Below are 11,881 nucleotides of genomic sequence, written 5' to 3' on the forward strand. Positions count from 1 at the left end.
GTGGTTCACAAGTGATCCTCAACTTTAAGTGATCATCAAGTGAAACAAGTTCCCTCACTTACATGAGCTCAAGCTTATCAATTGGATGACCCATGCTATGACATAGGGGGAGGTGCCCCACCGATTGGTATCAAGGTCAAAAGATCCTACATGAGGTATCTCAAGGGCTATAGGTGGTGTCATTCCAACATATGTGGTGTTGTCCATCAAAAGTGCAAGATTCAAGTGTCAACCATCTACCCCAATACAACCCTTTGTATCAAGAGATGCACACCTTTTATGGAAATTGATGACAAAGGGGGAGAGATTGAGACAAACATATTACAAATGGGGATTTGGACATGGACAATGGACAACGAGGGAGCAACATTGAGGAATTGAGAAGGATCAAAATTCTTGGACAAGAGAAGCACACAAGTAGGGGAGCAAGCTCATGAACTTTGATGAACTTTGATTGGTTGCATTTAATATATGCATATTCATGTGCTTGCTTGCATTGCATAAGTTTTTAAATTTGATATGCATGCTTGTGTGGTGTATGCTAGTTATAGAACTTGATTGATAATTTGATAACTAGCATGCATGGGATGGTAGCTAGACTTGTATTTTTACATGTGGTACTAGAACCTTGATTATAATGTTGATCTAACTGGGGTTTCTAGTATTTTTGTTGTCTAGCTACTCATGGTGCTAAGGATGGTGTTAAAAGTGCAACTCCGATTGGTATCACGCTTCAAAGGTTTATTCTTTACACCTTAGCATCATTTGGTAGTAATTACTCTCCCACAATTCCAATCTATGCATATATGCAAGCTTCAAACCAAACACTCCTAGCACATATATAGGGGAGCTAATACTACCAATTTGGGTTTGTGGTACTTGTCCAAAATTATTTACACATGGTAAAATTGCTTGGGCAAGCAACGTGAATCCAAAAAGTGCTTAATTTCTATATCTTTGTAGAGTTGTCATCAATTACAAAAAAGAGAGAGATTGAAAGGTCCTTATTTGGTTTTGGTAATTGAGTGACAACCTATGTGGACTAATATATGTTTAAGTGAAATACGTAGGTGATTAGTCTACAGGAACACTTGTGTGAGCAACACATGCCATGGAGGTGGAAATGGCTTGGAGATGTTGCAAAGCTCACACATGTGATGAAGGAGCTCATTACATATGAGACATGACATTGAGTCATGTGATCAAGGTGGAGAAGATCAAGACAAGACTTGGCTCGACGGACCAGTTGCAAGTGTGAAGGGCAAGTTGAGTGATGACTTGGCGCCGATGGACCGAAGCAACGGTGAAGAGCGAGTGAGGTCAAGATCGATGAATCAATATGGTCACATGATGATATGGAGTGGATCATATCATTGTCGATCGTGTTGATGCATGTGTTGCATCGGCATTGGAGGAGATGAAATGGAATGCGCAAGGCAAAGGTATATTTGTAGGGCATTCCATTTCGCTGGTCATAGGTGAGTAGAGAAGTTGATGACCGGGTTTAGGATAGATGACCGACCATCTTCGCTTGGTGCGGTTGGACCAAGCAGAGTAGGCCAAGAGCTACACTGGGCTGCGATAGCTCTAGACCTAGGTGTGGCGTGGGTCCTAGACTCTAGTTGAATGTGTCATTGAGCTACCCTCACTTTTGGGGTAGGTTCTTATGCTGCCCAACGTGTGGGCTTGGCGGATGATGCCAATTAGCCATTGAACCACCAAGTGAGCGGTCGACACAACGGGGACTAGCGTGTTAGCAAGCATGTGAACCTCGGGATAAAATCATCATGTCATCCTTGTCTTCCCGTTGGTTTGCATCCTTATTACACAAGCTTGTATTTACTTTCATATACTTGTGCTTGTGTAGTTGTTCTAGTAATTAGTTGACTTGTATAGTTGGCTAGTTACCTTCTTGCTTGTGTAGCATAGAATTTGCTCCCTTGCGCAACTAATTTGGCTTGAGTAGCCTTGTTAGTTGTATTGCTTAGTTTGTGTAGCTAAGTAAGTTGCGCTCTCTAATTTGGCTTGTGTAGCCTTATTATTGAGCATTGCTAGTGAGCTTAGGAGCTTTGTGCTTTTGCTTACTAGATTGTGTAGGAGCTCCCCCGTTGCTTGAAGTACTAGTTGTATAGGTTTGTGTGACTTTGCTACTAGAATTGGTTAGGTAAGCTCTAGCTAGTTGAAAGATCTAGTTTGGTTTTGGTGAATTGATGAAACCCTAAGTGCTAACCTATTACTCTAGTGATTATGAGATAGGTAGCACATTCAAAGTGATGGAGCAAATGGAGAAGATCATGATGATGGTGGAGTCCATGGAGATGATCAAGTGCTCGGTCTTGGAAAAGAAGAAAGAGAAAAACAAAATGGGCTCAAGGCAAAGGTGAATTTGATAGGGCCATTTTGTTTTGGTGATTAAGACACCTAGTGTGTGTGATCATATTTAGAATAGATAGCCATACTATTAAGAGGGGTGAAACTCATAACGAAAATGCGGTTATCAAAGTGCCACTAGATGTTCTAATACATTGCATATGAATTTAGATCTAGTGGAGAGCTAACACCCTTGAAAATATTTGTGAAAATATGCTAACACACGTGCACAAGGTGAAACACTTGGTGGTTGGCACATTTGTTCAAGGGTGGTGAAGTGTGTGAAGTGGAGAACTATTTCATGTTGACCATACTCTAGACCGGACCCTGCATGGGCGCGTCCGGGTCAACGTGGCAGTGAAGTGCGCGGCTTCGGGTCCTGACCGGACTCTAGCGTAGGCGCATGATCGGACATGTAGGGCCTGCGTCCGGTGGCTCGTGACGTATGCTGACGTAGGGGCGTTTGAACTTGGCATGCAGTAGGAGAAGGAGCAGACGCTGGGGCGCGTCCGGTCCTCAAAATCCCACTTGGGGAGCTTACTGGAAGTGACCGAACGCCACATTGGTGGCGCGTACGGTCAGGGCGTCGGTGCGTTAGGTCACCAGTTGGCTAGCTCAGGAGCACGCATGATCGGACTCCACGTAGGTGCGTCAGGTCGAGTGCCGCTGCGCCCGGTCTCAACTTAAGTGCTCACGGGGCTAGATTCGACCATTAGAATCTGACGGTGGTGGTTTAAACACGGGACACATGTACGGTAATCCACGACCGAACGCTGTGAGGCCGCGTGTCCGATCATATCGACTGGCGCGTCCGGTCACCCCGAAACCAGTGAGGTGAAGGGGGCCAATGGCTCTTTTTCAAAGGGGCTCCCTATTTAAGGTGTTTGGTCTGCTCTAGCTCACTCTCTTGGCCATTTGCATTGACATAGCAACCTTGTGAGCTTAGCCAAAGCCCTCCCACTCATCTCCATCATTGATTCATCATCTTTGTGAGATTGAGAGTGAATCAAAGCTGCATTGCTTGAGTGATTGCATCTAGAGGCACTTGGTGATTGTGTTTCGCTGTGGAATTTCGCTTGTTTCTCTTGGTGGTTGCCACCACCTAGATGGCTTGGTGCAATGAGGATCATCGAGCGGAGGAAGGTGATTGTCTTTCGGCTCCAATCATGATGATTGTAAGGGGTTCTTGACATTTCACCGGTGGAGAGCCTAAAAGGTACTCTAGTGGATTGCTCGTGGCTTGTGTGATCCTCATTTTATGTTGGTTGTGCGGCACCCGATTGCGGATTAGGCGTGTGATGCCTATTAGCGTGTGAACCTCTAAGTGAGTGAATTGCCACAACGGGGACTAGCTTGCCGGCAAGCAAGTGAACCTCGGTAAAAAATCTTAGTGTCATCTTGTCTCATGGATTTCTTGGTATTCATTGTGATTGATTAATTGATCATCGCTTGCCACGTTGGTATAATCTCACTACCTCACCCTTGTATTTACATTTCTAGTGTAGCTAAGCCCTTTAGTGTAATTAGTTTTAAGAGCTAGCTTGTGTCGGGTCTAATGGTTAGTGAGGCTCTTTAGTTAGTCTTTGAGAGCTCACTAACTTAGTGGTAGTGACATAGCCTCTTGAGTGGATTAGAGATCATAGTGACTAGAATTGTGGATAGCAAGCTTGCATTTTGAGTAGGCTAGCACTTCATAATTGTCTAACCACCTTGTTAAGTGTTGTTGTAGAAATTTTTATATAGGCTATTCACCTCCCTCTAACCATTATGACCTTTCACTAGCCCGATACCTTTGTTGCCTAATTAGGATCTTAATAAGGTGCTTGAGAACTTAGATAGAGGGGTGTAGTCTTGGCTAGACCGATAGTTTTAATTCCGCATTTGTTTCGGTTAGCCGGCATGTTTATTTTTAGAAAGAACTATTCACCCCCTCTAGTCCGCCATCTCGACGCTACAGTTACCGAAGCCAAAGAAGTAGCCATCACTTCTACATGGGTTGTTTTTGAATTTATGAGTGTGCATGAGTCTTATCTAGTAGTGAATGAAGTTGTTAAAATTATGTTTATATGTAATTTTATTTTAAGATAGTTAAACATAATTCTAAAAAATAAATGAGAAAATATTTTACACACCCAATATTATAATGTTTCGCCACTACAGGAAACTAACTCAACCTTGTAATCTTAGCCATGGTTTTTAATCTTAATCCACTTACATAGATTCCCTCTAAACACACAAGTGTGTCGTGGAGCTAGATATCGAGGAAGGAAATGTGAGAGTAGAAAAATACGGATTTGACTAAATAACACCTCTTATCTAGTTCTCACTATTTCATCCCGTTTGAAGTTCAGTCTCCAAAGACAAGTGGTGAGAATCAGGTAATGCAATGTAAACGCAATGTCTAGCCGATAGACATGGTAGTGTGAGTGAAAGCAGTGACTCAATGCCTAGAGGGGAATAAATATGCTCTAAAAAATCTTCACAACCAAATTAATAAATAGCAAGTCGCGACTCTCTCCTCCCGACTTCGCCCTAGCAACAGCCGCCCCCCCCCTCCACCACCGTTGGTCCCCTTCCCTTCCCCCTTAGGCATCACGCCGGAGGCCGGAGGGAGTGGGGATCCACCATTTTTAATAAGTTATCTAGTAGATCGAGTCCTAGGGTTAGGGTCTCTCCATGTCAAGTTTCTTGGTATCGGGGATTTATTTCCCCCTCCTCCTCCTTCTCGGCGACGGCGAGGGGGCAGGGTGGATTCGTCTTCTCTATGGCGGCTCTATTGAAGATGAGGGCGACTACTACGGTGTTAGCATCTTCCTCGGCATGACGACTATAGAGACTTAGTTTTCTGGACGGTGACATCAAAGCGGAGATGATGTCGTCGTCATGGAATAATTTTCTCTGGTTTCTTCTTCATTTTGTTGTGGTTAGATCTAACCATGATGAAGGACTAGGGAGAACAAGTTTCAGATCAGTATTTCTTATTCTTCGGTGGCAGAATGAAGAAGAAAGACACATGAAAGAAGAAGTTTCTCAACTTCGTCTGCATGAACTTGGCCGTCGTTCGTTGGTCACCTATTCTTAGGTCCTTTTGCCTAGTGTTTGCCTGTGGAGTCAACCATACGAATCATCATATAGGTTCGGATTTGAGATTTGGAGCTATACACAGTGTGAGTACAATATAAATGAAGATCAGTTTCTGGATATACATAGGCCCCGTTCGGCTTGCTGAATCTTGACTGAAAACACTGTTCTGGCTGAAATGTTGTGAGAAAAAAACACTGTTCCGGCTTGAAAAAAAATATCGAACAAGCCAGGATATGGGGTAAGCCGAACGGGACCATAGTGTTTTCAGAGTGCCTGTAACATGATGATGTACTCAACTATAATTTAATATAATTCTTCTTTCGTCTAAAAAGAACCAAATTAATAAATAAAATAGTAAATAACATAGGGCTCAGCTAAAGCCGGACTAGCTAGCCAGTGATACAAGCTGGCTTAGTCAATTTTAACGATCGGCCCCACATAGATGTCAGCGATGTCAAACCCGGTTTAGCGTTTATTTTTTGCTAAAGACCTACAGTCCTACAGAAATAGTTGATTGCTCTTCCTCTCTTCTAAAACAAATCTAACTTATGTGTTACTTCTAGATAAGCTCCTTGACTAGTTCACATTGTCCTTGCAGCCATACACAAACTAAGTAGAAACAATGTCACACCCTAAAAATTCTATTTTGGGTTGTGAATAGAAAATATTAAATAAAATGAAGGATTTAATAACTTTCTAAAAATTTTCAAGATTTAGGTACGTTATTAATAATTTGAATAGTGAGAAATATGATTCTGTAAAAAAATTTATAATTAATTTGCTATGTTTATTGCACTCATACCTTTGCATTTAATTTTATTGCATGAAAAATGATTGCTAAAATTCGTTAGATGCAAATCGGTGTTGCTCTATTTATATAATAAAGTATTTAAGTTTTAATTGAAAACAAGTTCAAAATATTATTTCTAAAAGTTATTGTCAAATAATGTATTAATATTTATAATACCAAATAAATATTATTAGATTAATCACGTCATATATTTTTATAGTAAACTTATTTTAAAATACGAATATCAATAATATTTTTTATAAATTTAATTAAACTTAAAATTGGTTGGCTCCTCCGGATGCGAGATAGGTACTTGTTTTTAGGATCGAGCGAGTAACATTTTTTAGACTCTATTATTATAAAATAATTCACAAAACTGATGAAAGAAAACTGGGCTGGAGGCCCATTTACGTTAGTTTCATGTCGAGTGCTTATTCAGTCGGACATACTCATTCATCGGAGGAAACGCACTCCAGTCGAGCCCAGGCGCCGCCGCCGCCAGCGCCCGCCGCCCGACGCGGCGACACCCCGACCCCAGGCCCCAGCGCCGCGCCGCTGCGTCACGCCGCTCCAGCTCCAGCTCCGCGCCACAAGCTGCTGCCGCGTCGCCGGTTGTCCACAGCCGCCGGAAGCCGGCGTTCAAGCCATTGAAGTTGTAAAACTTGTAAGTTCGTTTCTCCGAGATTTTCGTGTGCTCAATAACGTACCTAAATCTTGTGCTAAATATGTGTTATATCTCCTAATTATATCAATTCTATGAATGTGTGCTCAATTATGTGTTATATCTCCTATATATCATACATTTACTCTTACATGCTAAATATTAGACTTTAGACTATATAAAAAAAATCCAAACAGCCCTTTACATTTTGAATCCCCAACTTGAAAATCCCAGGCCCGCCTAAACGGGAATCCTCGGCCACTATGGTGGCAGCGGTGTCCGTGCCGAGCCAAGCACAGACCGTGCTTCGGGGCCGGCTCTGCGACCCGGCATTCGTCCACTCCGCCCTCAGGTCCTCCCCGGACACCAATTACAGGTGAGCCGAATCGATACCTGTTCCTCCCGCATAGCTCGCCGGAAACAATTTTGCTAATCCGCCTCCTTTTGATCTGTGCAGCAAGCTGAAGTACCTCGTCGCCAGCTCCGTCTCCGAGGCCTGCAATAACTCTGTCCTCCTCCTTGGTCCCCGCGGGTGTGGAAAAGCAGCGGTGAGGTTCCTTTAACTGGCTGCGTATCCATTTCTGATTGCTGCAGCGCAGCCATGCTGTTTGATGAAATGTGCATGTCGGTAACTGCACATTTGCTCTCTCCAGTGCAGTGTGGAACTGTAGTTTACGTTTTGTTTGAGAGTTCATAGTTTTTGCAGGTGGTTGACATGGTTCTTGATGATCTGAGGAAGGAGCACCCTGATGCGATTTCCGTGGTATGGGTGCGATGCAGTATTCTGTTCAGTTCAAGTATCACTAGAAAGATGTGCCAGTTAATTATGCAAATGACAAATGATGACTCACTTAAACTTCAAAGACAAACTTCTGTTGTGAAAGTAGTATCCACTGTTACTGATTGATGTAGCATTCGCACTGGGCTAGAACAGCTTGTTGTGCATAAGTGATAACTAGTTCTCCCCATCCCTGTGACAACATTTCAACTTTTCATGCTATTAGAAAGACCTCTTTGATCAAGGATCTTTAGGTAAAGAAGAGACTAGGAATGGTGGAACACAGAATGCCCTTTTGGTACACATGTGTGGTTCTTAAGCATCACACTCAAATGCATTTTTACCAGAATTACAAAAAAAATGGGTGTGTCCTATTGTTAATTGGTAACTGTATGGACTTTGTTATTTGCACTTTGTATGCGACACACCTTTTCAGATCAGACTAAATGGGATGCTACATAATGACGACAACTGTGCTATGAAGGTTAGCAATTTTGGAAGCTCTAACACAGTTGGTTTAATTTCTGGTGTCAACATACTCTTCCTGTTTTCCAACCTTTCCTTATGCCTTTCCAAATTCTAAGACTTTTTCCTTAACAAATTGAGTCCATTGTGAACTCTTTTCTTGTGAATAAGTCTGCAAGACCCTAACATGCTAATATTAATATTTGTCTCTTTTGTGTAGGAAATTGCCAGGCAGCTTTGTTTGGAGCATCAGTTATCATTTTCAAAAATGGTACATTTGCTGCCTAGTTATTATTCTCTCTATTTTTTTTTGTAGGTAATTTCATTGTAGATAGGCAGCTCTGAACTCTGATCTCTTCTCTTTTAGGCTTCTTCAGATGACAACACTGAGTTCATGATTGACATGTTACAGTGAGCTTTACTGAAATAATGCCATAATGGATATTTGTATATTGAGCCATAGTCTTTAGTTCATAAATTTTTTATTCGTTCTGTCATTTTTATATTCTCTTCTGCAGGGAGTGCGGACTAGCTCACAAGACAATACTATTTGTTCTAGAAGAGTTTGACCTCTTTGCTCAGGTCGAGATAGATAGCTGCCCTTTATGCTTTAACTAAACTGATTTTGTTTCATTCCCTTTTCATCCATGGCAGCTACTTAAATTCCAATAAAACCATTGTTCATGGCATAACATGCTTTATACTATTGCTATGGTCAGTTTTGACATGAGAAGATTACTTATGTTCATGTTGTTTTGTTACAGGGTAAACAGAGGTTGCTTTACAGCTTACTTGATGCAATGCAGTCTCTAACATCACAAGCTGTTGTCATTGGTGTGAGTTGCCGCTTGGTATGTACTAAGCTTCATCATATTTACTTGTACTTACCAATAATAAATAAACTTCAAGCCTGTCAGTTGTATATAATTGATTTCTTTGTTTCTGTTGAATGCCATTTGATTAGTATGTCTCTGTCAGGTGTCACTCTTGATTGGTCTTTCAAACAAAAAGATGTCACTCTTGATTATGTAGTAATGATCATGCAGTAGCATATAAAGTAATCATAATGCAGTAGCATCACTTAGCTTTGATTAAGTTGACTGGCATCTTGGAATCTGAATGTGCGTAACAAATCATCATTTTACTTTAATTTGCAGCATATTGATGAAGTTATAATAATTGTTCAAATAGTTATAATCGTTGCTCAAATAATTATAATACTGTCTTAACAGTGGCGTTTCATTTTTTAGGATGCAGATCAACTCCTAGAAAAAAGGGTTAGATCCCGATTCTCTCATAGGAAGCTTTTGTTTATTTCTCCTTCACTGGATGATATACAATGGTATGTGCTTTCCCCAGACCCTTTAGATAAGAAACATGAAATGCCCTCGAATTCCCTTACCCAAGCCATCTTTTGGTAACTAACAAAATGCAGGTTGGTGGAACATTTGCTTATACTGGCCAAAGACTCAGGTTTACCAGCAAAGTATATCACCGATTATAACTCAAGACTTACTGTATCCTTTCTACAACCTGATTGTTATGGTGCATTTTAAAGGGCAGACCCAGTGCCGGAGGCTCCCACATGAGTGGGGTCTGGGGAAGGGAAAAACCGAGGCAAGCCTTCCCCCCGCAAAATCTGCGGAGAGGTTGCTTCGAACCCACGACCTGGTGACTCAGTGAGACAGCTCTCACCACTACATCAGGCCTGACTCAGCGATTTGTTATGGTGCATTTTGTTTAACCTTTTTCCTTTATCTCATCGTAGTTGAATACTTAGCTATTAATGGCATATAATCTTGTTAAATGAAACATAAGTGTTTGCTTCCTGAAACTAAAACATGGTAGAATTTAGCCACTAGCAGAATGGAACTGTATTGATATTTTTTCAATCAGTTCCCTTGGGATTTTTTGTTCCATCGTGGAGAAACAAAACTACAAAAGGGTAAACAAATTAGGCCAAACAACTGCAAAAGATTGCACAATGGAATTCTCTTATCCTATACGCTGCAGAGCATTTTTAGTGATAAGAAATTCAAAGGTTGTCTCAACTCCCTCATGGATGCTGATGCAACAACGAGCAACATTCTAAGATTTCTGTAGGTTTTCAGCAGCTTGTTGGTTCTTTCTTCATAGCATCTATAATTAATCATCAATATGAACTCAGCTGAATATGGACAAGCAATTCTTTCAGTTTCAGAGCTGTGTCATATATGGACATGGAATCTGGATTCCCGTCAATAGAAAGCTTCCTAAAGGCCCTTTCTTCCATGCAGAGGCAACCCAAGATGGACAGCTTACAAGGTATATTAGCCCTTAGTTTTAGAGTGTTTTTAGAGTGTGTTTGTTCACTAAATGCAAAAGATGTGGTTTTTCTTTGTGCACCAATTCTCTTCTGCACAGCACGAGAGCAGCCAACATGATTTGCTTGTTTTCTCACAAACTTGCTCATATTTTTGACATTATGTGTTAGAAAATCCTATTGCAATGTAGTGATGACATTTTAATGCAATGAAAACCTTGAAGCAGATCTCTCGATTTTGGAATTGTACATTCTTGTGTGCATGCACAGACTAGAAGATAAGGAGCAAAGCTCATACAACTTCACAAGCATAATGAAAGGTAGAGACTGCTCTCCTCCCTCCCCTAGTCCCCTTGTTATCAGGGACAGAAAAGTGAACTGAGGTGAACTGTCTGTCAGAATACAGATCCATACAAGACGCCTATAAGACTTCTGATAAATATGCAAGCACTGTTTGTTTTAGGGTAAGCACTACCATCACCGACAATCAGCGGGCCTCCTACCGCATTAGATATTCAAAACTTACACTTGTTTGTTGCAGGCCTTTGAGCATCTTTTGGATCGAGAGCTGATCAGTTTTGGTGACAACAGAGGGAGAAACCAGGCGCTTGAATACCGACCTGTTAAGCTCCTCATATCCTCCCGCGAGCTCGCTCAGTCCCTCAAGCTGAACACCACATGCCCTGTGAGTCACTGTCCATGTGATTGGACCTTAGCGATTTTTTTATATTATACTGTCTGTCATTATTGTTCTGTAATATTGTTTCCGTAATACATAAGTGACTGTCATCGTGTTACAACTTCTCGCTAATGGCAATCGTAATTTTGCTTTTGTAGGTTGTACTACAAAAGCTGTTTGATCGTGAAAGATACATGTAGAACCTCTTCTCAGCTGGCTGCGCTTCACTGACTTGAGTCGCCACTTTCCTGTTGGCTGTTTCACTGGGCTAATTTCGCTGTCAAGTTCATGTATGTGGACTCGGTGTCAGGTCGATGCGTTGTTTTGTAAAACGGCGACTGGTATTGGTATCTGTCCACTGTTCGTTGGAAAGGTGTGGGCCGTGTGGCCAACTACCTAGGCGCCTAGCTCGACTGCATCGCGTGAGTCGTGACCTGCCTGTCAGCGACTTGGCCAGAGGCCACAGGGAACTAAATATTTGTGCATATGGTGCACTGATCGTGGGCTAACGACGTGATTTGCATCTCGCACAAGTTTAGTAGCGTGGTGATATTTTTGGTAGCTTTGAGATCCATAAGTTATTCGGAGTTTACAAAATTAATAAAGTAAAATTATTCAACCATAAATGTTTGATAAAAAAAACAATAACGAAATTGCCTAACCAAAAACCTTTAACCTGTCTGCAGGCCCCTAGACATCGTGTTCTTTGGCATAACCTCAAGTATTAGCCACATCTCTTGGAATCTAAGTGC

The 11,881-nt window shown here is 41.6% G+C and overlaps 1 protein-coding gene across 4 annotated transcripts; it reads left to right on the forward strand.

The window, feature by feature from the left end:
• The first annotated feature begins 6,686 nt into the window (after positions 1–6,686).
• On the forward strand, positions 6,687–11,638 carry LOC136458156 (origin of replication complex subunit 4-like). 4 transcript variants are annotated; one of them, XR_010759917.1, is made up of 17 exons: positions 6,687–6,908; positions 7,140–7,281; positions 7,363–7,453; positions 7,612–7,668; positions 8,120–8,167; positions 8,369–8,419; positions 8,516–8,559; positions 8,667–8,730; positions 8,913–8,999; positions 9,399–9,490; positions 9,584–9,665; positions 10,162–10,247; positions 10,343–10,452; positions 10,678–10,770; positions 10,857–10,914; positions 10,992–11,135; positions 11,288–11,638. XR_010759917.1 is itself a non-coding variant. In XM_066458144.1 (17 exons), the coding sequence occupies exons 2-17, from the start codon at positions 7,169–7,171 to the stop codon at positions 11,327–11,329; spliced, it is 1,269 nt and encodes a 422-aa protein (XP_066314241.1). In that variant the 5' UTR covers positions 6,687–6,908; positions 7,140–7,168; the 3' UTR covers positions 11,330–11,638. The 4 variants fall into 4 exon arrangements, 3 of the variants coding, with proteins under 3 accessions (XP_066314241.1, XP_066314243.1, XP_066314242.1); XM_066458144.1 differs by having other exon boundaries at positions 10,850–10,914; XM_066458146.1 differs by lacking the exon at positions 10,162–10,247 and having other exon boundaries at positions 9,584–9,634; positions 10,850–10,914.
• Positions 11,639–11,881: the final 243 nt, after the last annotated feature.

This window comes from Miscanthus floridulus, chromosome 6 (assembly GCF_019320115.1).
Source record: "Miscanthus floridulus cultivar M001 chromosome 6, ASM1932011v1, whole genome shotgun sequence".
NCBI classification, from domain to species: domain Eukaryota; kingdom Viridiplantae; phylum Streptophyta; class Magnoliopsida; order Poales; family Poaceae; genus Miscanthus; species Miscanthus floridulus.

Coding starts and splice junctions, on each gene's coding strand:
- LOC136458156 (XM_066458144.1), top strand. CDS start 7,169: ATGGTGGCAGCGGTGTCCGTGCCGAGCCAAGCACAGACCGTGCTTCGG. Junction 8,560..8,666: donor TTCATGATTGACATGTTACA/GTGAGCTTTACT, acceptor TCTCTTCTGCAG/GGAGTGCGGACTAGCTCACA. Junction 9,666..10,161: donor ATTATAACTCAAGACTTACT/GTATCCTTTCTA, acceptor TATACGCTGCAG/AGCATTTTTAGTGATAAGAA.